The 26,711-nt window shown below is 32.3% G+C and overlaps 1 protein-coding gene across 4 annotated transcripts; it reads right to left on the bottom strand.

Moving 5' to 3' along the window:
* Positions 1–63: 63 nt before the first annotated feature.
* On the bottom strand, positions 64–25,658 carry LOC119662771 (rap guanine nucleotide exchange factor 2). 4 transcript variants are annotated; one of them, XM_038072518.1, is made up of 8 exons: positions 25,139–25,658; positions 11,131–11,347; positions 10,854–11,051; positions 7,142–10,793; positions 6,934–6,993; positions 3,830–4,180; positions 1,158–1,250; positions 64–1,091 (listed from the first exon to the last, which is right to left on the bottom strand). In XM_038072518.1, exons 2-7 carry the CDS (start codon positions 11,158–11,160, stop codon positions 1,183–1,185), a joined length of 4,359 nt encoding a protein of 1,452 aa, XP_037928446.1. In that variant the 5' UTR covers positions 11,161–11,347; positions 25,139–25,658; the 3' UTR covers positions 64–1,091; positions 1,158–1,182. The 4 variants fall into 4 exon arrangements, with proteins under 4 accessions (XP_037928446.1, XP_037928445.1, XP_037928448.1 ...); XM_038072517.1 differs by having other exon boundaries at positions 6,934–7,077; positions 25,139–25,655; XM_038072520.1 differs by lacking the exon at positions 3,830–4,180 and having other exon boundaries at positions 25,139–25,657.
* Positions 25,659–26,711: the final 1,053 nt, after the last annotated feature.

Here is a 26,711-nt window from a genome sequence, read left to right as displayed (position 1 = left end):
AATTACACAATTCTTTGCATATGCTTAAAACTAAATTTTTGGAATTTTTGTATATGAGTGTGTATATTTATAATTGTATATAGATATATAATTTAAAAAAATATATCAAGTTTTAAACAGACTGATAGAGATATGAAGTACACAACAGCGGAAGAGAGTATACGGGAGCATGCTATAGATATATTCAAATGTCTATAAGCATTTTATAAGCAATATTGTATACAGTAAAATTATTTATTTCTATATACATATTTATATAAAATGTGTGTGTATATAAAAAAGCAGTCACAAAATTGGAAATAATCTTGGCATAAGGATTCGCACTTTTGTTGAGCACAATTGGCAAAATTTTGGCACACAGTAAGCATTAACTTTCTGGCTAACAACTCATACCAGTTTTCCACTGCTGTGGTGCTTTTCTTGCCGCAACCGCTTTGTAGTTTGCGCTACGCCATTTCCATTATTTCTAATTAATAATTATATTTATTTGGAATATAACAACATATTTAAAACAGTTATTAACTGATTTTGTAAGTGATTGATTTAATATTAAATTTCATTTATATTAGCTTTAAAATCAATTCCATTATGTTGGTCTATCCACTGACATTTTTTGTGTGTGCTTTCATTTTGGGTGAGTTCAGAACTTTTTAACATTTTTTGTAAAATTTATAAATAATTTGTAAAATTATTTTGGTAAATTTTTTATATAAATAATATTAATTTAATTTAGTTACAGAATGTAAGATTCTGTTTCTATCTTTATGTATGAGTTATTAAACTTTTGTCTTTTAATTATTTTATAATCCGTTGTCCATATAGCTGAAAACATTAACAATTCCGAATCTTAGCATTTAAAACGTAATAGCTTATATTTGAACTTTGTCTGTAGATCGAAACTGCCACTGACTTTATTGGCTATGGGTTGTTGGCTATTAACTGCATACTTAGATGAATATACTTAGATGAAATGAAATTTTACTTTTAATAAAATCTGACTCTTTGTTAGTTTTTAGCTCGAACATCTACAGGTTCAAAAAATAACAAATACGGACACGTAAACACAACCTTAACAATTTTGGCAAATTGATCTGCAAGAAAAATATTTAATATTTAATTTTTACTCAAATATATATATATATATCTCGCATACATACATTAAATCTCCTCCTAAATAAGCTGCTACTGATTCATTGGCGGCATTGGGCACATTGAGCATTTTGTACCATCCAAAAAGTTTGGTTGACCACCTATTAACAAAATTTAGGTAAAATTTTTTATTAATCAGATTTTAAAATAAATACATATTTTAAATAAAATACAAGTGTAGGTTTCAAAGATGAAAAGTTTATATATGCATAGTATTTATATTTTGGTTTCTAAAGATTATTACATTATTAAACCAACTGTTTAAGATTAAAAAAATTTGGAAGCAACTTTTAGATTGGGGTATGTACAGTACATAAACGTGGATTCGTACACATTTGTTTCTTTTTTTTTTGTTTTGCTTCACAGTTATTGCGATTGTCATAATACAATAAGTAATTAAAATAAACGCTTAGTGAGTATAAATTAAAATCCAAACAATTGTTTGAATTTATATTAGCTAAGCATAATGTATATGTCTATAATTTTGATTTCACATAAGATCTGTGGAAGTCGTTATTGGTGCGTATTTCTTTGTGTGGAATAGACCGCATTTCATTATTCTCATTTGGCAATAGTCTATTGATATGATTTGTGATGCTTGTTCTTGCGATTTCGTGAAGTATAATACTTAAAACACGTTGCAGATCATTATTTAATTTTAACTAGCGCAGTACAGTTTTTCAAATATAAGTTTGCCATCATTCCTTTTTCTCGTCATGTGAATAGTTTCTAGAATAGTTTCAAATCTATGGTTATGTCCGGACACTTTGCTGGTGTTTTCATTTTAACTGTTGTCTTAACTTTTAGATTTCATGGTTGATATTTTCTGTTAATGTGAACAACTTGAACTGATATGTCTGGGTGGGCTTATATTTTCCACTTATATTTTTGAACCAAAACATTGTTTTGTCAATGAAAGCTAGCAGCTTACTTTGTGCTATAGTGATATGTTACCTTTATTCACAGATAGTAAGACTATATCACTTGCAAAAGCTGCAATCGTTTCATCATTAATTATTGGTGTATGCATATCAACCATGTATAAGAGATAAACGGTTGAATGTAGCACGCTTCCTTGAGGCACGAGTACGTCTCCCACCAGAGAGAATATGTGTGATATTTTCATCTTTACCTTACGTAAAACTTTTTGCCAATTAAATAAATTGATAAGAGGAATTAGTTTTTTCTCCTTAATATGAGTTCAAATCTGCAAAGTAAGATTTTTCGAATAGCGTTGACATGAAAGCAGTAGTAGAAAGTAGACTGATTGGCCTGTAGAAAGTTACTAGTGCATGATAGTTTCAATTACTTGCTATCATCAATCTGAGAAATTTTTGTAAAATTTTTAGGTAGTTAGTTGCTATTAAAGGAATTCAGCTTAATAATGATAAACTTTAGTGACCGATACCTGTAGTAACCATGCTAACTATCGATGGTACCAGTTCAGATTTGAATTTACGGCAGTCAATTGGCCAATTAATTGCTATCAGCCGGTAGTGGAGAATTTCTATTAACTGCGAACGTTATAATAATATAGTAAATCAAGATTAACGCAATCTATGATTCTTATTTACACTATAAGTTGCTTGTAGTACTTATGATTACTATGCGGCTTTCTCACTGCATTTACTTACAATAAGTAAAGAAAACACAAAATACTAAATATTTATTTTGAAATAGATATTAGAAGTTTTGTGAACTGACACCTACAACACCCACGTGTCTACTAACAGAATGTTACGCTCCACTTGAATATACATTTTCAAAAAAGTAATGAAAATATAATATGTAATATACTTATATTTTATTATTATTACAAGCATAGATTTTTATGGAATAATTCTGTTTCATTAGGTACTATGACCTAGGAAGAGTATAACTGAATTGAATTGAACTTTCGGGAAAGATTAGCGTGCGGTGTTGATTTGCGTATAACCTGTCCTAATGATTCTATTTTCTGTCTATAAGGACAGTGTGTTATGTAGCTTGAAAAACTTTAATTCGAAAAATGTTGTTAAATGATTGTAAGATGCTTGTATAAGATGATTAGAATGTTGCTTATAGTCGTTAATAATTTTATGATGTTGTTCTCCATCTTCTATCCGCATACAGATATTTATCTTATAATTTATTACTCCCTTCGGGTTACGACAAAGAATAACAAGATGAATAGTTGTCGCTAGTCACTCTTGGTAGATTTTTCCAAAAGCGGTTTGGATTTCCGCTTCTAAAATTTTAAGTTAAGTAGAGCTAAAAACCTATTTAGAACATTTTTACTCTATATTACTGCTGTGGTGTAAAAGAGCAGAAAAACACGCTAGGTTGATAAATGTGATAGCGTATAATTAGTATAATTAAACAGTATAAACAGTTAACATTAAATGAATATTCTGTAATGATCGCAATACCGGACATTAAGGTTAATCAGAGTTCAACTAATTTAACAACATATATATATAACATAGACATATACTTATGTATTTAGGGTTTACAATAATAAACATAAATCAAATTAATAATACTGTTATAAACAAAATAAATTACTAACACATAAAAATAATTATTATCTTTAACAATTATTGTTGTAAGTTCGGAGCACTTTTCAATCTTTGGAATCTTGAGTTTCGCTTTGGTTATAGCTTTGGTTATATATTCTATTCGTACTGTACCAGTAACTTACCATGCATGTTGGCATGTCTATGATTGTGATGTATCATTGGCGCAGCAACATTTGCAGTCGCACATTGCACTGCGTATGGATTTATGTTTGGTGTTTGAAAGATATTCGAGTTTGGATTTCGCATGATATAGGGTGGAGGTGGTGCTTGTGTTTGTAGTGGTTGTGGTTGTGGTTGTGATTGTGGTTGTGGTGATGGTAGTGGTAGTGGTATATTATTGCACTGACTATTTAAATTGCGTGTAGCAGTGTTGGAAATTTGTTGCAGCAAACGACAATCGGCTGCTGTATAAACTGAATTTGTGTCGTGTTGTACGTAGGAGCCGTGTCCACTATCGCTCGACGAAATTGAACCTGTATGTGAGCGTGAAGTTGAAGTGAGTTTAAGTTTAAAAAAAATGTTCTACTGATTGGTTCATTGCATTTGGCTAATGTAACTGAATTACTGATTTCAATTCTAATATAGTTTATTGTTATGAAATGTTATAATAGCAGTTGGAAGGCTTCACAACTGTAGAGTAAATGCAATTGCATTAGAGTTTGTTAAAAGCACAAATGAAAAATATGTACCACACACCAAATACAAATATTATATAACTGTACTATAATTTGTTTACTTGTGATTATAAAGTGAAAATGGATAACGTGTTTAGTTGAAGTTAAGCACTTGCAATACAAGGATGGAGGATGGATTAAAGACTAAGCATACTGCATTAAAGAAAAATATCACAAATGTTTGCCAAATGATTTGATAGTTTTTGTAAATTTCGTTTTGTTCTATTTCTATAAATTAAAATTTAGTATAAAATTTTAAATTTATTTCTACGAATTTAATTAGTAGTTTGAAATACATATAAGCAATTAAGAACTACTGTAAACGCGATACTTAAAATAAATTTAAGCTTCAACCTTAATATTACGACTGTTCTAAAATTTATGTAAATAACACATTACACCAGTCATGCACACTACATTCTCTTGGCCTTGCAAAACAAATAATACTTCAAAATTCTATCTATTCTAATATTCTATTCTAAATAGAAAACATTTCCGCACAAAATAGCACTTTGCTCTTGCACATTTTTATTATGTGAATATGCAGTTATTTCAAGCGAGTGAAGCCTCTTTCTTGTTATTTAGCTACACAAAAGATTTTTAATGGATCCCTTAAATGCCAGGACAACACCAGTGATATTTCAATCAGGCCGTAATAAACATTATAAATAGTATTTTTGCTAAGCAGGTTTATGGACCAAAATTGTTTGCTGTAATATAAATTTGATAAAAAATTAGTGTAATTTTTCAGTAGTTGTCCATAAGGTATTCATTCATTCATTCACACATTCCATATGATAGTTTCGCATTTTTATATGCCTAGACATACGAAATGCAACAGAGCTGACAATTCTGAGAAATCATATAGGAAAGAGCACGTGATATATAATATATAAACAATATAACAATGCAGAAGAGTATATCTTTTTAACATGTCTCAGAATACTCAGAATTCAGTTATAAAAATATTTTCAGTATTCTGTCTATATCTGTTGATAGTCTGTCAAATAACATTGATATAATTCAGCGCATTAACATCCAGCGGCTTCGCTGGTTTGGTCATGTCGTGAGAATGGATGAAGACGCTCCGGCGAAAAAGCTGTTTGAAGCAGTAGTTGGCGGAAGAAGACGTAGAGGTAGACCGTGTCTCCGGTGGAGTGATCAAGTTGAGGGAGCACTAACTGGACTTGATATACGAGACTGGAGAAGGCGCGCACGCAGCAGAGGCGCCTAGGGAGACATGCTGCGTCAGGCCGAAACTCGGTAACGGGTTGCTATGGCCACATAAGTAAGTAAGTAAGTCTGTCAAATAAGGTGTATAAAAAAGTTACAAATGTATTAGCTGACGTCTTCAACTGAATGTATACTCAAACTAAAACTGAAAACAGATCACACATTTAATTACAGAGAATAGCAAGAAATAAGTTCTTCTATTTTTTCATTTTCCTAAAGAAACTATTTAAAAGTTAGACGGATTCGAAAAGCAAAGAAAAGACAAGGACAAAAATTGATTTTAATTTATTGAAATTTGGCTGACCATACAACGCTGTTTCGAGTATTGCCAAGTACTCACCATCAGTGGTCTTAGGAATTAATCGAATTTTTGGATTAGTTTAGAGTCCGTTTGCCTTTTTTATACTCTTCAATAGAGAACATAGTTTAATATTATTTGAATTACGAAGAGAAGGATTTGTATTCTGGAGCGAAATGTAACTGCAAAAAAATTGCTTGAGATAAATATTGTTGAAAAAAGGAAGTGTCGGTTGATGTATCTAAAACACAAAAACAGTAAGTGTATTAGCAATAATGATATGATATGATATGATTTAACGGAACTAGTTTTACAGGAATTGCATCCATATTTGTTTTAAATAATAGTTTCGAATTAAATGAACTATGAAAAAAACGCTATGAGATACTAGTTGATATTAAATCACTGTGGTGGAAATGTTCATAAAGATGGGCCAAAATTATAAACTTTTCAAAATTTAGAAACTTTGTTTTCAGTACCAATTAACGGATTCCATTAATAAAGCGACGCCAAACTGTTACAACAATAACAATGCTTGTTACAACAACTAACATTTACATTGACAAAAGTTGTTTTTACCTATAAAAAGTGACTACAATTTAACAAAAGTAAAAAGTTAAAGCACCCATTGGCTCTAATGTGGTTCATCGATAGTTCAACTATTGTGTCTTACAGTCAAAATTTAATCTTCCAATTAAATTCAAATTTAAGAAAAATTAAATTTGAAAAATGCACTATTTGATGCCATACAAATCATTAAAAGCGCATAACTTTCCGACACCGGCAACTTCAAAATAACAAAAATAAAAAAAAATAAAAACTACTACTTTAAACAACCAAAACCTATTAATTTTTTCCAAAATGGTTAATGCAATCGCAACGTTTATTGTTCAAATGTTTAGTTAGTTAATTTAGGAAGCATTAGAACTAAATTAAACAATTAAAATCACAAAATTAAACTAAATATGTATTCAATTTTCAAACTAAAACATTAGAGTATTTGGAGTATTTGTATTTTTACCTGAAGTCACAGATTTCCGTAAGGGTAAGTCTCGAAAAGTGGTAACACTGCTACTTTCGACTGATAGATCAACGGAAGGTAATGGTGGTGTAGGTGTATCAGAGTGCGAACGTTCATGTATCGAACGCACTGGCATCACACCACCTATGCAGTGCGAGAACAAAGATATCTTTAGCATCATATTATTGGAAATAATTTTTAAACTTACTTGGAATTGAATTGCTACCGGAAGCTAAGCGTCGGTGCGTACACGGACTAGGAGTAGTCGCTGTTGAAGACAATGTTACGCCTGCTGACGTGGGGAATGCATGTGTGTGTGTATGATGTGAATTGCTAAGCAACGGTAGGCCAGGCATGCCTGAATGTCTTGTGAATGGTTGATGCGGTCGAATTTTAGTTGACTCCGATAATGATAGTATTTTGTTCACAGCTTGCGGTGAGGCGGTACCAAATTTAGGACAATTGCTGTTGACATTGCGTCGATTGTGATCACTTGTTGAGCTAGTAGAACTGGTGGTTGAAAGCGTAGGTGATGAGGGATGACGTTTTCTTAATGAAAGCGATGAATTTGGTGCTGATGAGGAGGATGTATGTGAATATATGCTTAATTGATCACCACTGCGTGATGAGGAATTGCCGTGATTTTGAGAGCTCGAGAATTGTGTGTTATTCGCTGGCTCACATTCGAGTGAAAATTTATGTAAGATATCCTCATCGTTGATGATTTTGAGATTATTTAGGTAAGCTTTAACGCGTCGTACCATTTGAGCTTCTTCGAACATTTTTTTGGGATTCGGGGCGGCAGCAGATTTTTTTCTACGTTTTATTGTCGCTTGGCCAGCATTAGCAGCGATTATTGTATTTGTACCCGCATTGCCTTGTGATGCGGACATCTGATTTAAGGAAAACATGGCATTGGAAGGTGATTGACCTTTTAATTCAAGAATTGCTAAAAGGTCGTAGGGGGAAGAACACATATGCGTTAGCAAACGTACTTCTTTGGCAATCATTCGTAATTTTTCAAAATTAATTAAACTATCAACGCGTGTATCATTGCCGAGATGTATAAATGTGAGATCTTTTTTAACTATCGGATAGAAAGGTATAATGGGATGTTGCGCTATGAGCTCCGATGAAACCAACTGTCGATATTTAGACATGTTACGTGAGGGGTCCATTAGATCTTGTAAATCAGAAAAAAGACGTTGATATTTCGTTGGTAATTTTTCCCACGTTTGTCTTAATCGTGACACCGCCGCATGACCCAAGCCAGATATTATAGCAAACATAGAGTTAAAATTACGACACTCTTTGCAATGACGAGCAATTTTTATAAATTGTTTAACAATTTTCATACGACGTACAATATTATGCTCGCCACATATTTCAGTCACCACCCAGAACATTTCACGATTTACCAGTTCGGCAAACTTACTTAACATTGGAACGCCATACTTTGTTTGCAATTCAAACAAATCATCAACATATTCTGTTGACTCGATTTGCCGGAATATAGCAAAATCTTGCAATGTCAGTTGTATAGCCAGTTCGTAAGCATTGAGCTGAAGAAAGTGTACACTAGATTCCCGTACAAGCTCTAACGCTAGATCATCTGGTACAAGAGTTTCAGTTATACCGTTAGTTTTTAAATAGTAGCGCGCAGCGAATCCTATTCGTTCAGCTAAATTTTGTAGTTGATCAGGTAAGCGACGCTGTTTCACCATACCACCTTCGCCTACGCTCACTTCACATAATGAAAAATTCGAACTTGGATCGTGAATGCCAAATTCTTGTAATGCTAACATCACTACTTCGTGCGCAGTTGTTTCTTTATTGATAAGTAAATATTTACAGGTCTGATCTGCTTTGAAAACTTTGAGCACGTGTTCAGGATAATCGGGTAGCATTGCTGAAGTTGCTGTTGAAGCGGCTGAGGGACGATGCACAGATGCTGACAAATAATTACCAGCTACAGATGTTGTGTCCTCATAACAAAGTGACGAAGTCAAATCTGGATTTGATTGTGACTGATAAAGTCGTCCACCATTCGAACCAGAGCTAGATGAAGAAGTGGAAGTAACTTTTGATTTTTGTGGTATACAGTCATTCCCGTTGCCTCCACTATTCAAGAGCGCATCACTTGAATCGTTTAGACTCGATTGTTGCAAGCCACTCACATTTTTGTGCAATAGATTCATTTTGGCAAGCGCTTTTTGCAGGCGTCTTTTTGGTGCTAGTGTCATAAAGCCACCACCTTTGGAGTTCGGATCACAGTTTGACTGCATATTAGCTTCTTTTTTAGCTGACGAATTTACACTTTGTAGTATATTGTTCATAAAGTTTGTAGCTAAATTCCCACCTGTTTGCACAATTACTGATGGTGTAGTGGGTGTAGCAACGCAGCAATCTGTTTGATCAATTGCGGTTGCATGCAATAGCATATCAACCGAACTAAGGCGCACAATATGTGCACGATTTGTTGATAAGTCATCTGTTGTAGATTCTGAACGGCCGTGTAGTTTTGCTATGTCATTAGCACAAATACGCCTTGGGCTACGCAAAGATCTGGCTATGTTCGAACCCACAGAGCCGCCACTATTGGAATTACAGCCTAATGCACCTCCCATTTCCACAGCTTGCATCATTTCTTTGAAGCCTAACAGATTGCTTTTGACTGCTATACTGAGATGTGTGCTACTCATCAGTATTTCCATTGCACGTTTGCTAGTTACATGCTCAAATGATTGTCCGTTTACCTCGTGTATTTGATCTCCGCGTTTCAGGCCGACATCTTGCGCCTTGGAAGTTTGTTCAACATGTGATATGTATATGCCACAACCGCCGCTAGAAGCAGTCGCACCACGCATTTCATAGCCGCCAATTATTTTAAAATTCAAGGATTCATCACGTGATGAACGAGTTAATGTACATGAACGCATACGTGCTTTAGCAGCGCATGCAATATGTAATAAACGCAATTGGCTAAGTAACTTCTTCCGTTCCAAACCAGCTTCGAAAATTTCCAAAAACTCCATCATCTCATAATCAGCTTCGAAGTCAGTAAAATGATTGTTAACCCATAGCAAAACTACGCGTGTAACACGATCTCTTATTTCTTGAGCAGTAGCAGTGCTACCTTTTGGCGGTTCACCGTCATTCTCAAACCAAGCTAATAATTTCTGGGTAACTTCTTGTGGGTTTTTGATAAAAATTCTATGTGTTAGTAAGAAATCCTCTACGTAAGTGGGATCAGTCATGGAATTTTCTTCTACCAACTGCAAAAGCAAACGCTCAGGTGTTCCTCGTATTACAACATGTCCTCGTTTAGTGGAACTTGTGCCAGTACTACTACTGCCTGCATGCTCATTACTACCGATTTGCCGCAATTCCGTTACCATAACAATACGACCTTCTTCATCCTCGTGCCGACGCGTATTTTCCTCACCTTGGTGCTGTATGCGATAGTAATCAGTTTGTGTAATACATACAAATTGGCAATCATCACATTTTGTGCGCATAACGCCGCGATGATATAACTTATCCATTGTTGGTAGAATACCAAAAGAATCGCCCATTTGTAATTCTTCTCTGTTACTATTTGTGTGCTCTATTTCTACTGCACCATTAATAAGTACTGACCACGAATCTAACTCTTCCCCATCAGACATAACAATCGTACCAGCTTTATCAACAACTGCAAATACCATCACAGAGCACAAAGCACGACGCACTGCCAGAGTTATATTTGTGAAGGCTTTTAAACCTTGCGTGAATTCAAGTAAAATTTCAACATCTTCTTCAGTGCGTTCGGACGGATCCTTTTCAAGACAATCTCTTACTGCATCACGTACATTTAAACTCTGTAAAAAATGAATTCATATTAAATTTCAATATTTTTGTTAATTGCAACATTTTCTTACATCCATGCTCTCTGCCAAATCTTCTTCATCTGAATCGACAACTGATTCAACAAGACCGGAGAGATCAATCTCCTCAGCCTCCAACGACGAACCGTAAACTGAAGCCATGGTATCACTGCCACTATAAGCTGAGCTCGTATCACTTGAATGTGAGCCACGATTGCATTTCTGGTGCAATTCGGGTCTGGCCGGCGGATACTGAAAATAAACAAAAACAATGCAAAATAAACAATATAGTTTCTAAATATATTAACTTATATAAATAAACAAAACTCACGTGATGCCTTATCTGATGATATGGATCCATTAGATAACGTACTCGTAAATGGAAGCTTCTATGTTTTGATTAGTTTTATTGTATTTCGAATACATTAAATTTTGATATGTTTCGTTTTTATTCACATTTATGCATTGGTACTGTAGCGACGCGCTTTAGTTTTGTCGTTTGACGCGCTACTGTTATTTCAGCTGCCAATTAATATCCGCAGTTAATCCTAAAATCAGAAATAATTAAAATTTTATCGATCAAACTTAAGTAAAGGTTAGCATATCATTAACTATAAAAGACTTTCAAATGTATGAGTAAATAAAAATAATGTACGGGTATAATATATGTATCGACATGGGAAGATTTTGCAAGTTTACGACGGATGTCTACGATGTCTACTGCCTTTAGTTTCCATAATAATAATTAAGGATTTTAGCTTTTTTTTCATATGAACTTTTTTATATAAACTTATACTTAATAAGTTTTATATTTTAGATTATTTTGGTTATAACTAAGTTTATACCGTCTGTTTGAAAGGCTGGCTGGAGTTAAGGATTTTTCTACGAAGAGAATGAGGGGGTGGTTGTATGTAAGAAAATAAAATATATTGTAGGTACAATGTACAATAATAAAATTAAATTAAATGATTGAAAATTTATAACATCATGCGTGGGCATAAAGTGGATACGGCCGTCAGAAAAGGGATGTAATCAAAAGGGATAAAAGCAAAGTAATCGAAATTATATATATTGATAGTTATAGAAATGGGTGAATATATATTCTATGGTACTCTTCACAAACAATTACCAGCGGTCGATCGTACACGCGATTTTAGTTTTGTTGTTTGCAAGAAAATTGAACAAAGTATGTTTCTTTTACTTTACTTGTGAACTCTTTCAGCCGAATGTATGGAATCACATATACAATAATTCACTAAAAAATATATTTTAATTTAATTGATTTTGTTTATACAATATAAATATTATGTTGTAGCTGCTTTGAGCTAGTGTACTTAAGCACTTATACTCTTTTTTAACTCGACGTTTCTTCAAAACCCCTCTCTACACCTTGACTAGATTATTGTTTATCACATCATCAGACTAAGCAATAATTAACCTCAGATCTGTATACTATAGATCAGATATAACATCTGAGATAGCGCAAACAAAGCTTGATGTTCATTTCAAAATTTTTATTTTATAAATAAAAAGCTGTTATTGTGGATTCTATTTGGAATCAAATTTCTTTGTTACTTTGCCTGCTTTCGCTAATCCAACATCCCAAGTACTTCAGACATTAATCTCTTGCAAATGTGCTAAAAAAAATGTTTTTGCGTAGTCTATGAAGCACATACCGATATAATAGATAATTGATATTGGGTGCGTTCCATGACTTACGTCACAATACAGTCTAAATAAGTTTAACAAGCACGGGTCAGCTAATTAAAGATAACTTAAACTTCCAAATGGTTTACAACAGTGACAATTTATGGTCTTATGGTCTTATGTGTCATTTAATACTCTATAAATTGTTAAGTTAAAGATCGAAAAAGGAAGCAACACAAGTTCATAATCTATATCAAAACTATGACTTTAATGACCACCAGCTTCATATTTATAAGTATGGAAAAAAACTATTAAGTAATTGGCATAAAATCATTTATCACAGTCGGCTATACCTCATATAGGTATCAGCAAAGTTTGGTTCATTTTAAATGGGAACAAATTTTGATCATACCAAGCTGTTCTTTCTTGTTTTAATTTCTTTCGTTAATTTACACGTCTTATTTTAAATTATTAAAGTTAAGATATTTATTTAAATTAAACTAACCGCTGGTTATTTGATTTATAATAATCATCTAATTGTCTTCAGCATTCTTGACAACATCAGTGAGAACCTCTTCTTTATATTTTTAATTTCTTATAATCATATATCCTTTTAACTTTTTATTTGTTAACCTTCAAATGGCTTCAATATTAGTTTCTATTTACCGATATAATAATAATTGTGCGTGTGATCAATAAAGACTAGATGCTCTAGACAGAATTTAAACTTTAGTATTTAGTGAGAAATTCCGTATATAGAATATCGTACAAGTAGCAAAATTATTGCTTTCACTGGCAAAGAACATTTGCCTTTATTACTGCAATGAGAAACACTTTCAGTATCCTGGCCGGAGAATCGCATTGCTCATTGTTTAATTGGTCCTTATTGTTGTCACCAAGAGAGAAACTCATACTTGAGCACATTATTCCGATACTTGAGATAGAAGCACCATGACTTTGGACTTGTATTACAAATAATCAAATTAGTAATCACAGTACAAACAAGACTCGTGGTAATGATTATTAACCTACGACTATATATATACAATTATATGCTGCAATTAACTATTTATATTACATAAAAATAATTAACGATTTTTTAAAAGTACATTATTAAACATTTGCAGTGCTTATGGTCAATTATGTTCATAATTCGATCAGATCTTGATTATTCTATTTTATGCGCATCTCACGAAGATGAGCAACATATCATCATGTGCTATCCAACGTTTAAGTAATAAATATAAAACACTTTTCCCAAAGGTCAGGCGTTGTAAAGAAGCTTAAATCACGACGATGGATTAACACGAAATAGACTATTGGATTGTTATAATATTTATATACCGCGGCACTGAAGTACATGCCACTTCACAGACGTATGCAGCTGAGTCGCAGCAATGAGACGAATTATTTACACAACAAAAAGAATTTTGCAATTGTACGATTTTCTTAAAATTCACAAAGGAAAATAGGCATAATGTGCACTTCTACATACCAGACGAATTCGAATCCAATGCCACAGAGCAATGATTCAATTAAATTTGTGATTTGTGACACTTAAAAAAACACCAAACAAAAGCTTAAGCACTCACTTGAATGCCTGTGAACTCCTCAAACCGTTCCACTCAAATTAAAACATATTTTCGTATTAAGGCTAATTTCTCATAAAAAGAAGAAATTTATAAGTCAATGTATTTGATTCGTTTTCAATGTGCTCAGATTTCGTATTTTATTAGCAATAAATATGGTTTCCAACAACAACAAATCTAAGAATTTTATCAAATGTTAACAGAATATTATTGCACACTGTATTGAACGGTGAGTGCGGAATATGAATACAATGATTTCCTTTATATGTATAAAAAATTTGATATATAATATAGAATAATTAGGGAACTACATATATTCCCTTCAAGATATGTTATATTGATAAAATTCTTTTAATGGATACCTGTGTAGAAGGGACAATATACTAATACAAAGCAAGATTGCAACAATGTCAGTTCTACGCTCCGTGGAACTTTATCAAGTGCTATGACTAAATGTTAGTAACTATTTCCGCAACATTATAGCAAAGAGAGCGCTTGAGGCAGACTCTCCAAAGTTAGTAACTATTTCCGCAACATTATAGCAAAGAGAGTGCATGAAGCAGACTCTTCAAAGGCCAATGAAAACTTATATCTAGCTAGAACGACTACAACGAGGTGTTAGAATCTCCTAAGCATATATACGAAGCCTTGATAATTAGTACCGTCAATATAAACAATTCACAATTCACAAAGCAATAAAGCAGTAAAGCACGAGGTAATAACAATCTAAAAATATGATATATGATATCCGGAGAATCAAATTATATCGATATATAATGCAGTGCAGCAAATTGCTCAGAATATTGAAATTATGAATATTTCAAAAATTTGATTATTGCTTAGTTAAACTAATGGAGGTGAAAGATCATCTATATGTTTTTTGAATTTCTAATTAAGAGAGATATAAATTGTGACTTATATACTTTATATACTTTACTTCAATATAATAATATATATACTTTAATATTCAATACTATTCAATACTTTATGTTATTTATTGCAGATTTTTTACCAATGTTTTATTGACAGGTCACCATTATGGACTGTGTAATTTTGTATGCCCATTGTGAAAATACTTGTATGAACTCTCTGACATATGAGTATAATTCTATTTTATTTATATTATCAAATTTTCTTTCCACAACAGTCAATGTCTTTATATGAATTTGTAAACTGATAAAAAAATAATTGCATAGTCTTGGCAACAAATAGTCCTGTACGTCGGTCGGTTCATCTGTATTGGCGTCAGTCTGTTATATTGTCGTTTCGTTTAAAACTCATGGCTTATCACCTCAGTTGTTTATGAAAATTTAATAGCAGTGCTGGCACTGAAAAAGAACTCATGCATTTTTTCCCGTTCATGTATATATGTAGTCGTATCAGTCTTCGAATTGAAGACAGACGGAAAAGTGGAGATAAACGACCCAAAGTTCTATTGACTTAGTTTTTTATACTTTTTTTATTATTATAAAGTTTTCATTCTTTAAATTGAAATATAAATAAACATAATCGCTCGTATGCTTCGCGTTTAATACTTCTCTTCATATGACATATATGAAGTCAATACTCTCACCAATATGTGAACACTAACATAAGCCGTAAAATATCCTATGACGACGGTTGCTACTAATATTTCAATTTTTTTTCACAAAACACAAGCTAATCTATATATATATATATATATATATATATATATATATATCTGCATACATTTTGTTTACATATTTTTGTTATATTAAAAATTTATACAACAAGAAAAAATTGATCAATTATATTTGCTGTATCTCATCAGTTTTGCATTTCAAAAGCCAAAATTCCATTCAATTCAAAGGCAGATAATAACGATGATTATTTTCAATGCCTAGGAATGATTAAAAGTGCAAATGTGTGCTTATATTTTATATTTGAAAAAAAAAAATAATAATAATAAATATTTTATATTAAATAGAAGTGTAACGTTAAAAGGTGTAATCGGACTCATAGCGCAAAGTATACAGAGAGTGCATCAGAGGGCATCTTTATAGGCATATGATTTTTTCCACCGATTATATTGTAGAAACTGGCGGGGATCGATGTTAAAGAGGAAGAATGTAGTTAACTCTGTTATATAAAATTTAATAGAAAAAGCCTTTCTCCTTTTCATATAAATAAATAATTTTTATGGAATGCAGTTGGGGTTGGGATAACTCGCGTCGTCCGATTGTCGTTTTGTTGAAGCCTCGTGGTTGGATCAAGTTTGTATGGAAACGTTTAGCGACACATGAATGTTGAAGACGAGTGGATACGACAGCTTATTGGAACTATTTACTAGAAATCATAAATTTTATATTAAAACTTTTGCCTATATTTGATATTTTGAAGCTTGTAAAGTTCAAAGTAAACTTCTTCAACAATTCTAATCTAATAACTTATGATATATTTCAATGATTAAATTTTCCAAACAATTTACCATAATGTATTTTTATAAATTGCATTTATATATAAAAATTTATAAATATAAATATTTATAAATCAGATCATTGATCCGAAGTCATATTTCATTTTCACAAGTCTTTATATTTATCTAATCTATTTTTCAAAACTGAAAAATCATAAATCAAAACAATAAATTCTTCAAAGTATGCAAAGAGTGATCAAGGAGAATTTTGATATAACGTGACCCATATCTTGTTTATTATCTCGATTTTTTTTTCATTGATTGTTCTTACACCAATTTACGTCTTAAGCAGATGCGATGCCATGTTTGTGATTACCGACCTAAACATACAACATTATGTTAAGCTATTAAGATTACTGAGTTTGTCTAATCTAATGTTGAGCCTTTTTCGAGTTAGTGCATCTGGGCACTTTTACTTTTTGATAACTAGAGAGTTTCTGCAGAGTCCCACCCATCTCACTGACTAATTTGTGTATTCCCCATAAGCTTCGTGATTATTAAATGACTGATCTAAGATCTGCGTATCGCCCCGTCCGGTTAGTGATTATTCTGAGATTAGATAGTGCTAAGTAGGGCAGCCTGTCGGTTTTCGCATATAGCTTCAGGGCTCCGTCCCTAAGCATTTGACTGAGTTTGTGTAACATTTTATAATAAAAATATAATCAAGTACTACTGGTTACTAAGTTACAATCATGAATTTATAATTGATATGTACGCTTTCAGAAAACTCGAGAATATAATAAAAACGACTCACAGTCTTAGGTTTCTAACAATTTCATTGATAATGAAAATATGAAAAAAAACAAGCAGATTATGCTTGTTATTATAAGAATTCTCATTAGAGTTGGCTAAAGAAATAGAAATTCATAGTATGGATTATGCGTATAAGTTTTTACATATGTTTTGGGCACTAAATACATGGAATCATAGCCCTACAGTTCATGGCGAAGCAGGTATGTCTCCTATCGTTAAACTCCGACTCAAGCAGACATAGGACAATATTTCTCAGCAATAGATGAGATTAAGTCGCATAGCGATCTTAAGATCATAGAATTGAATAAAATTAGAATTGAAAATTTGATATATTCAAGTAGTTAATAGTCGCAAATTATCGTGGAAATATGTAAGCACATCACTTTCTGATATCTTTAAGGTGTCAACTATCTTACACAACTTGACTTTAAGATCTTTCATCACTCTTTTGTGAACTTCGTTAATTTGTTCAGATCAACTTTAGCTTTATGTCATCAGAGCGTTCAGCATCATTGGTATTTAGAAAACTGCGGTCAACAAAACCACTGTAACCTACTGTAAACTAATTATTAAAATATCATAAAATTTTGACATGTATCGTTTAAAGGATGTTTCTATCCACAAATCATACGGTTTTGTCAACAGTGTTGCCATATGTGTGTCACACTGCAGACTTATGGAATGATATGATCTCAATATTGTAAATACAATTTTAAACAGAAAGCAAAAAGAAGATAATTTTAGTGCTGATATGCCTCATGTACATACAATCAGAAAGCACGAGTTAACCCAAATGTTTTATTTTAAATTTAATAAAATTTAACATTAAAAATGTTACTAATAAATTTGAATGTAATCAGTTAACTAATTTTAAAAGCAATATAGGTAGGTATACGAATAAATAGGGCTTATATATGTATTAAATTCTTCAAACATTATTGCCCAAATCGTGTTGTTGAAAACATTTGTGGTATTTAAAATATTTCTGATATTTTCAAAAATGATATCTCAAGAACTTTAGTACATAAAAATATTCCAACATCGTAGTTTTGTTCAGAAGGATCGCCCATTTTACTGTGTACATTAAGTATGCGCAACTGATCTTTATAGTTCTAGTCTCTTACTCCCCTCGACTTAACAATTAGTTGCGGTTCCATATATAAAGCATTTTAAAAATATAACCATATGGGTTAGAAATAATTAACTTGTCGTTTTTCAAAATTTTGGGAACTCAGTTTTGTGTAAAATAATTTTACATTCAATAGAATGAATCCTGGCTTAGATGAATCTAGCTCGCTAGGTACTAAGTCTATTTTGTAAAATTAAAACTTTTATAAACAGATACAAAATTTAAACAATACGAATTACTCATTTGATGTTTTTCTAACGTTACGAAATTGAAAACCGTAGACCAATGTTCTGCATAGTGAAAAGTAAGATAGAGAAATGCCAACGAATAATGCAGTACTACTCTGATAGCTGCAGTAAAGATTAACTACCGAAATAATCCCTTCAACAACTGAAAAGCTAAAACTTTTAATAGAGTTCAAATGAACAGTAACAAAGAATAGATTCATTCACACAATGGTCTCTACAAAAGCATTTGTTAAGGGATATAGTGAAAACATACAGGATTATTTATGTTGACATTCTGAATGTTATTGTTAATAAAACATATATGTGATATTAGATGGGAAACACATCATTCGTTTTGGTATCCCAGTCGAGTTGATCAAAATTCTTGGCAGCTTCCTTCGCGAGAGAATGTTCCGTGTAAGAATCAACAGTACCACCTCATCAATACGAAGAATAAAAGCGGGTGTTCCTCAAGTATCCTCGCTCTCCCCCTTGTTGTACAACATCTACACGTCTGACATCCTAGGGTTCCAGGATTTCCATCCATAAATGGAAAATAAAAATTAACAATAAGAAAACTAAAGCCCTGTTTATTACACGTAAACAAAGGCAACATCCACCGAGAGTAAGAGTTGGTGACATCGTGATTAATTGGGAAGATAGCATTAAATACTTAGCTATCACGTTTGATAAGCGATTCACTTGGCATTAGCATATACAAGTCAAAAGAAGCAGTTGCGCTAAAACACTGCAATGCTTACAACCACTTTTCAAACACAACAACCCTAGCGTGAAGAACAGAAAACTTTACTTTATGGGTGTGTCGCATATAGCAAAGCTGTCGACTTTACTATACAAAAGCTACAAGTCGCTCAAAGTCAGGCTCTCCGAAGGCTCTTCAAAGTGCCTTGGTACATCCGCACAAACAACATGCTAAGAAACCTTAGAATAGACCCGATCAAAAAATGCATAAGGGACAGGGCCCTGAAGTTATATGCGAAAACTGACAGGCTATCCTACTTAGCACTATCTAGTCTTAGAGTAATCACTCTCCGCACGGGGAGGTACGCAGATCTTAGATCAATCACTGAATAATTATGAAGCTTATAGGCAATACATAAATTAGTCAATGAGATGGGTGAGACCCTGTAGTACCCCCAGCTATCAAAGAGTAAAAGTGCCCAGTTGCGCTGACTCGAAAAAAGGATCAACATACATATACATCATTTCAAAGTCCAATGCTTACAAATCGTATGATCTTGGACTATGAACTAACTATACATATGACCCACGAAATTGATAACTCTATATAATGTATAACATCGATTACTTGATATTAAAATTAAAGCTCTAAACTCAGTGTTTTATATAAACTGGATACAATTTACAAGACAGCTATGATATTGCACATATAAACTGAAATAAACTAAACTGACGAAACTCATAAAATATTACTTGAAATACTTTTTGAAAAGCACTCAAAATAGCTTTTAATTTTTTAGTTTATTTTTATTTAGTTGGTCAACAGAGACGTGTATCGTCCTTCACCATTGTTTGATTAGTTGCTCGCTGTCGTTAGCTGGTAGTACCGGGGGCGCTCGGTCATCTGGTTACCTGGTCCTTCCATCGAAGATGCGGACGTCCACTACCGCGTTTTCCACCTGCGGGTACCGAATCACACACCTTTCTAGCCGGAATACTTTCTTCCATTCGCACGACATGACCAAGCTAGCAAAGCTACTGAATTTTGTTGGTAAAAATGATTCTTCGTTGAATCTCTAGGCTGACGTCAATTGTGCTGTTTAAGCTGATTCCTAAGTAAACAAAGTCTTTCACAACTTCGAACTTATAATTGTCAACAGTGACGTAGGTCCCAAGATGCTCAGGAGATTTGTTTGTTGACAGAAAGTACTTTGTTTTGTCCTCATTTACCACAAGACCCATTTGCTTTGTTTGTTTTTCTAAGTTGGAAAATGCCGCGCTGACGGCGCAGGTGTTCAGGCCAATGATATCAATATCATCGGCATACGCAAGCAGAATATGTACCATATATGAATATGTAGAATATTGTGCCAGTGCGGTTAATAACTTTACATACAAATCATTATTTTGTAAAGGTTTTTACTACTTTTTAAGCAATGGCTTCATTTTTTTTTAATATCTGCAATAGTGTCGATAAGCGTTAATACGGTTTCACGATCACCTAAGGCAACAGAAAATAAGAGGAGCTCCGAGCAAAAATATTATTCTCTTATTCTTATTCTTATAACTTCCAATCGCTCTAAAACCGTTCTCTGTTTTGAGATGCAAGTCATTATAATACATATTAATTGATAAGAGAAAAAAGCTTTAAGTTTGAAACTAGTTCTCCAATAATTCAAAATTTGTGTACTCTTATAATTAGAATTACATTAAACTTTAATTATTTATAACTAAAATTTATCAAATAAACACAAAATATATACTTTTAGATTTAGTATCACAAAAAACCTGTAACTTGAGCATTGAAAGTTTGTGCAGCATTGGCTATTTGTGGATAAACACGATTATTCATCGTTTCTAATTTGACAGGAACGAGTTCTAAGCCTGGTACTTACAGTCCAAACAAATTATATACGGACTTTAAATTAATAAAGAAATTCGATTATTTCCTAAGACCACTGATGATGAGTACTTGGCAATACTCGAAACAGCGTTGCATGGTCAGTCAAATTTCAATAAAAATTAAATAAATTTTTGTGTTTGTCCTTTCTTTGCTATTCGAATCCGTTTAACTTTTATATAGTTTCTTTTCGTCATAACATAAAGACGCGTCAGTTTCGGCAAAAAAAAATTTAACATTAAATTAGATTTATTTTTTTACACATCATTTTTTGAAGGAAATTCAAGACGTGATGTCCTCAGCTTTTGCGAAAATATTCTAAGTAGTATACCCCCCAATACATAAAGCAGGAACTGTATCCAAAGGAGTTGTATAATTTACATATTTAAATAATAATTTATTGTTGCTTGATTTTTCTAATAAGTTTTTTACAATAAAAAAACATTATTCTTATATTAAATTTGATTTTTAAAGTCAATTATAACTAAAGTGCCTATTTTTTTAACAGAAATGTTTTTCGAACATTAATTTAGAACAAAATTCGCAAGATCTCCAAATTAGAACAAAACAAGAGAAGTACGAGTTTGGCTCACTTGGCTAATTAACACTAGTTCTGCTCTGAACTTCAAATTTGACAGAGTATAAGTCCCACAATAGGTGCTTGCAATTTAGAAAAAAAGTTATTTAGAAATAGTCAAACATTAGAAATATTTCCGTAAAGACGACTGGTGATGAGTATTTGGCGATACTCGAAACAACTGTATGATTAGCCAAAAATTCAATTAATTAAACCTAAGAACTCTGTTATTGCAATATAATTCTGTTCAGAAAACATTTTCTTTCAGTTTTTTAATAAATATCCAATTGTGGATCAAATTATCGGTTTACGATTAACAACAGGGTATTATTCACAAAGAAAATTTGTATACAATGCGAATTAAGAGACATAGAATAACACTGGTATAATACTTGGTGAATACCTGGTATAATGATATCGTTTTCCTCTAATGCTACAGAGTATAAAATTGTCTACGGATGTGCACTTGAAAGGACAGAATGACATTAACGTTTCCGTTATCATAATTTGCTATCAGTAAATTTATTTATACATTAACCCGCTTCATTGGCTTGGTCCTGCCGTGCCATTGGTACTGCTAGAAAGGTGAATGATTCTATACCCGCTGGTGGAAAACGTGGTAGCGATCAGTCGCATCTTTGGTAAAAGTACCAGGTAACCAACGATATAAAATGACTAAGTACTACCAACTGATGACAGAACACCAATGTTCGCAAGGCCTGGGTAACGCTACTGGACATCGCTAAGAACAACTCACGTATGTAATGGCCAACTAAATAAGAAAATAAGATACTTTGTACAACACTTCACGGCAAATATTTTACTAAATTCTACTAGGCTCTCGTCAATCTAGTTAATCTGTCTTAATCCTTGTTCAGCGATATAATTTAACGTTAACTAAAAGCCAGCTTAGGTACACTTGAATTTTCATACATTCTGTAAGATAATCGTCATTTTGTGTAAAACGTTGAAATGATAAATGGAGGAAATTGTATGGATTAAAATGTTTAATTCATAAAAATCTTTTAAAATATCTCACTTATTATTTAATGTTCACATATTTATTTTCTCATTTGCCGAGGTATATAAGCCCTCAAGCTTGTAATTATGGTTACAAAATAGTAAAAACATTTTGTAAACAATTGTTTGTTGTACTATGTTTTCAATTAATAGTGGTCTATTACGCATAGTCTTATATATATATTGCACAATAGCTCTTGACCACTTTAAAACAACGCTCAGATTTATTTGATACGAAAATAAAATTAAGAAATATATGTGCTCCAATACGTAATGCCTAGAAAATACATAATACGAATTTTTAGAGCCTACAAGTAAAACCAATGTATAATCACTGAGACAAAAAAACACCAAAACACCAAAATAAGAGATGATTATAAGGGAATATTATAGTGTATGGACGCTATAATATTGGGTGAATTGACTGTTCAATTACGATAACTGTAAACTAGAGCGGATTATGTTAACATCAGTTCAGACAAAAGATTCAACTAAAACTAAAAATCCAAACAATCCTATATATTTGTATATGGGTGCATTCGAGGCTAGTAGTACAGATTGATTATTAATAAGAAAGCAAATGCTTCCCGCTGCAGTGAAGAGCAAAGTATTGGGGATTGATTATTAATAAGAAAACACATCCTTCCCGCTGCAGTGAAGTTCAAGCTTCAGCAAAGTATTAATGTAACATAAAAAAATGCAGTTGGCCTTAGTGTAGATTATCTCTAGTCCGTCATTGATAGCTACTATGCTACTAAATACTGCTATGAACGTACTATGAGCAGCATAAGAAGTTCTACGGATTTTTCATCTCATCAATGCCAAAGAAGGAGAGCTACAAAAATTGCTTCAAGAGTACCTGTTCGATTATAGTTTTTTCACTGACACAAGAGAACATTACATCCCCTTCCCTACATCTCGCTTTACTCCACCCATCCATGTATTCGTCTTGTAATCCTTACATTTTATCTGTTTTTCAGATCCTGACAGTCTACAACAACAACAACAATAGCAACAAAGTGGAATTAATTAGATAGGGCGTTCAATTATTCCGCAACTCGTGTTTCCGTTAGTTGCGTTTACCACTTGCTTGCCACTTTCGACAGGATGTATTGGATGCTTATTTCATCGCGGCATGCATAGACCACAGTTTCTATATTTAATACAAATTCGAACGCAACATCTACGCGACCAGGTAGGTTGACTGGCCGTGGGTTGCTGTTTGACCTTAATAAGCTGAAGCGAACACATACCAACGTTAAGCTAATCATTTTTTTCTCTTTTCTCTTTTTTAATACAAGTTATTTAATGCTTTATTTTTTTTTTGCTATATTTTCTGCACGAAAATTATAGATTTACGATACTGCCATAGATGCTATAAAAATTGTACTTTGCTTTTATTTATTTATTAGATTATTATTAGATTTTGCGTCGAAGTTATTTATAATTTAATTTATAATTATCACAACCAAAGCTGAAAATTGATTTATATTAGTTTTTACTTTTTTTACTTTTCTTAACGCATAATTTATAATTTATAATTAATTATAATTAATTTTATTTCTCGTTTAGAATGAACATTTTATATTTTATATTTTTTAATGATTGCCAACAACGGCAGTTGTGTACTCTACACTTTGGATACATGGTACGCACGCACTTGTTTGATTTTCATACTGTACTTGCAGTATCAAAATGTTGCTGCTGCTGCTGCCTCCGCAGCTGCCGCTATTATTGTTGCTGTTGCTGTTGCTGCTGTTGATATTATCGATATTTGTTGTAAGACATTTGCCACCACTGTGCGCACCATTTACTGTACATCTCTGCCATGAAGAAAAAATTTTGTTATAATTATATTTTATTGTTGTTTTAGTTGCAGTTTTTGCTTTTACTATTATTATCTCGCGTTTTTTGTTATTAACAAATCAATGTTTAAACAAAGCATTAGCATTAGCAGAGGCAGAGGCAGTGGCAGTGGCAGTAGCAATAGCAGTTACTGCCATTTGTGGGTGCGCAACACTTGGGTGTGTATATGTATATTTAAATTTTGTGTATATGAGCGCACGAATGTGTATAAAAAAATGTATGGAAAATGCTAAATCACAACAAAAAGTGGTGGGGGCTTTCATTTTTGCAGCATTCAATTAATAAACGGCAACTTAATGCATTTACCTTCCCAAAGTTTGCACGGTTGCCTAAGTAAGAAAAACATAAGTCCCGGCTTCACTTTAACTATATTCAAAAACTTTAAAGATAAAATTTTTACTCACAAAAATTTAGTTAAATTTTAATGTTAACTAAAAGTTTTATTTATACATTTTATGCAATTATTCTAGCATATATTTTTTTTTTACTCACATTTTGCACTCAAAAATATGTTTGATTTTTTTCTCATTAGATTTAGCATTTAGCATTTGACATTTAACTAATAGCAATGTGCAGTTATAAATTTCACTGCATTTTCTGCACACTTTTCATTTCTTGTATATTTTGTTATACATTTTCATTGTATTCACTTTAATTTATTATTCGCTGGGAAATTAAAATGAAATTTGCTGGAACTGAACACTGTTGAAGCTGCTGCTACGGCTACGGTTACGACTGTGGCTGTGTTGCGTACATAAATATAAATATTAAATGAAAGTAAAACAAACTTTAAACAATGCAATTCTTGCTTCAATTTGTTTATGCGCACTTGTAATTATTTGTATTACTGCACTGCACGGCAACTAAACGGAATGTTTTTAAATGAATTCTTGCTTTATTAACAATGCATTTACAACGAGCTAAAAATCAAAAAAGTCGGACGCGTCGACGTTTCCCTTTTCTATTTCTTCTTTCGCACACAGTGTTGCATTGTCACAAAACATAAACTGACAGAGCAGGGAAATCAGTAAAATTGGCCAGAGCCAAGATAGCAACGACGCTGGGAGGACCAAATTGGAAATGGAACACGAAATTTTATTAAATTTATTAATTTATCAAAATTAGCTAAATTTAAGCTTTTTAAGGTTAATTTTTTCTTGCCGATAATGGCGTGTCTTTTTATGAAGAAAGAAACTATTTAAGAGTTAGACAGATTCGAATAGCAAAGAAAGGACAAAGACAAAAATTTTTTATTTTTAATTTATTGAAATTTGGCTGACCATACAACGCTGTTTCGAGTATTGCCAAGTACTCTTCATCAGTGGTCTTTGGAAATAATCGAATTTTATTTAATTAGTTTATAATCCGTATATAATTTGTTTGGATTCCAAGTGCCAGGCTTGGAAATCGTGCCTGTTAAATTAGAAGCGATGATTAATCGTGTTTATCCACAAATAGTCAAGGCTGCACAAACTTTCTATGCTTTCCAGGTTTTGTCACTTATTTTTATTTAATTAGTGACATCAAGCTTTTTCACCAAATAAAAATATAATATATATAATAATATATAAAATTTGGTATATTTTATTTGGTATGTACCTCACAATTGTATGAGGCGTAATAGCTGAGATATTCAAATAATAAAAACAACAAACTTTTTGTAAAAACTGACTTATTTTACAACAAATAATTAAAAAAACAACCAAAAGAGGAACCGATCTGCACGAATATTCACCTAAAAGGCAATAAAATAAGCTTGTAATTAAAGTAAAAATCAGAAAAACCGTTTACAAAAAATTTTACCTAAATAAAAAACTAAAACTGAAATATATTTAAAAATACATCACAATAGCATATTTTGCTTTTATCACAAAAAGTTGATAAAAATAGAACTTTTTTAGCTTACTTTACTGTAATCATTATAATTTCGTGAGTAAAAAATAATATACCGCAATGATATAAATTTTCCTCTAAAGACAATAAATATTTCCTTTTCAAAAAACTAAAAATCGTCCGCACATTTTTTTAACAATCATTTTTTAAAAATTTTCAATTTTTTTTTTAA

This window comes from Teleopsis dalmanni, chromosome X (assembly GCF_002237135.1).
Source record: "Teleopsis dalmanni isolate 2A chromosome X, ASM223713v2, whole genome shotgun sequence".
NCBI classification, from domain to species: Eukaryota; Metazoa; Arthropoda; class Insecta; order Diptera; family Diopsidae; genus Teleopsis; species Teleopsis dalmanni.
The sequence above is the reverse complement of the archived record's forward strand: the minus strand, read 5'-3'. Positions and strand labels throughout refer to the sequence as shown.

What these genes read in the sequence shown, in the direction of transcription:
- LOC119662771 (XM_038072517.1), bottom strand. Translation starts at nt 11,160, where the DNA reads ATGGATCCATATCATCAGATAAGGCATCAC. An exon ending in ACGGAAATCTGTGACTTCAG is followed by an intron (nt 4,181 to 6,933) that starts GTAAAAATACAA and finishes GCTCACATACAG; the next exon opens with GTTCAATTTCGTCGAGCGAT. An exon ending in TAGACATGCCAACATGCATG is followed by an intron (nt 1,251 to 3,829) that starts GTAAGTTACTGG and finishes TTTTGTTAATAG; the next exon opens with GTGGTCAACCAAACTTTTTG.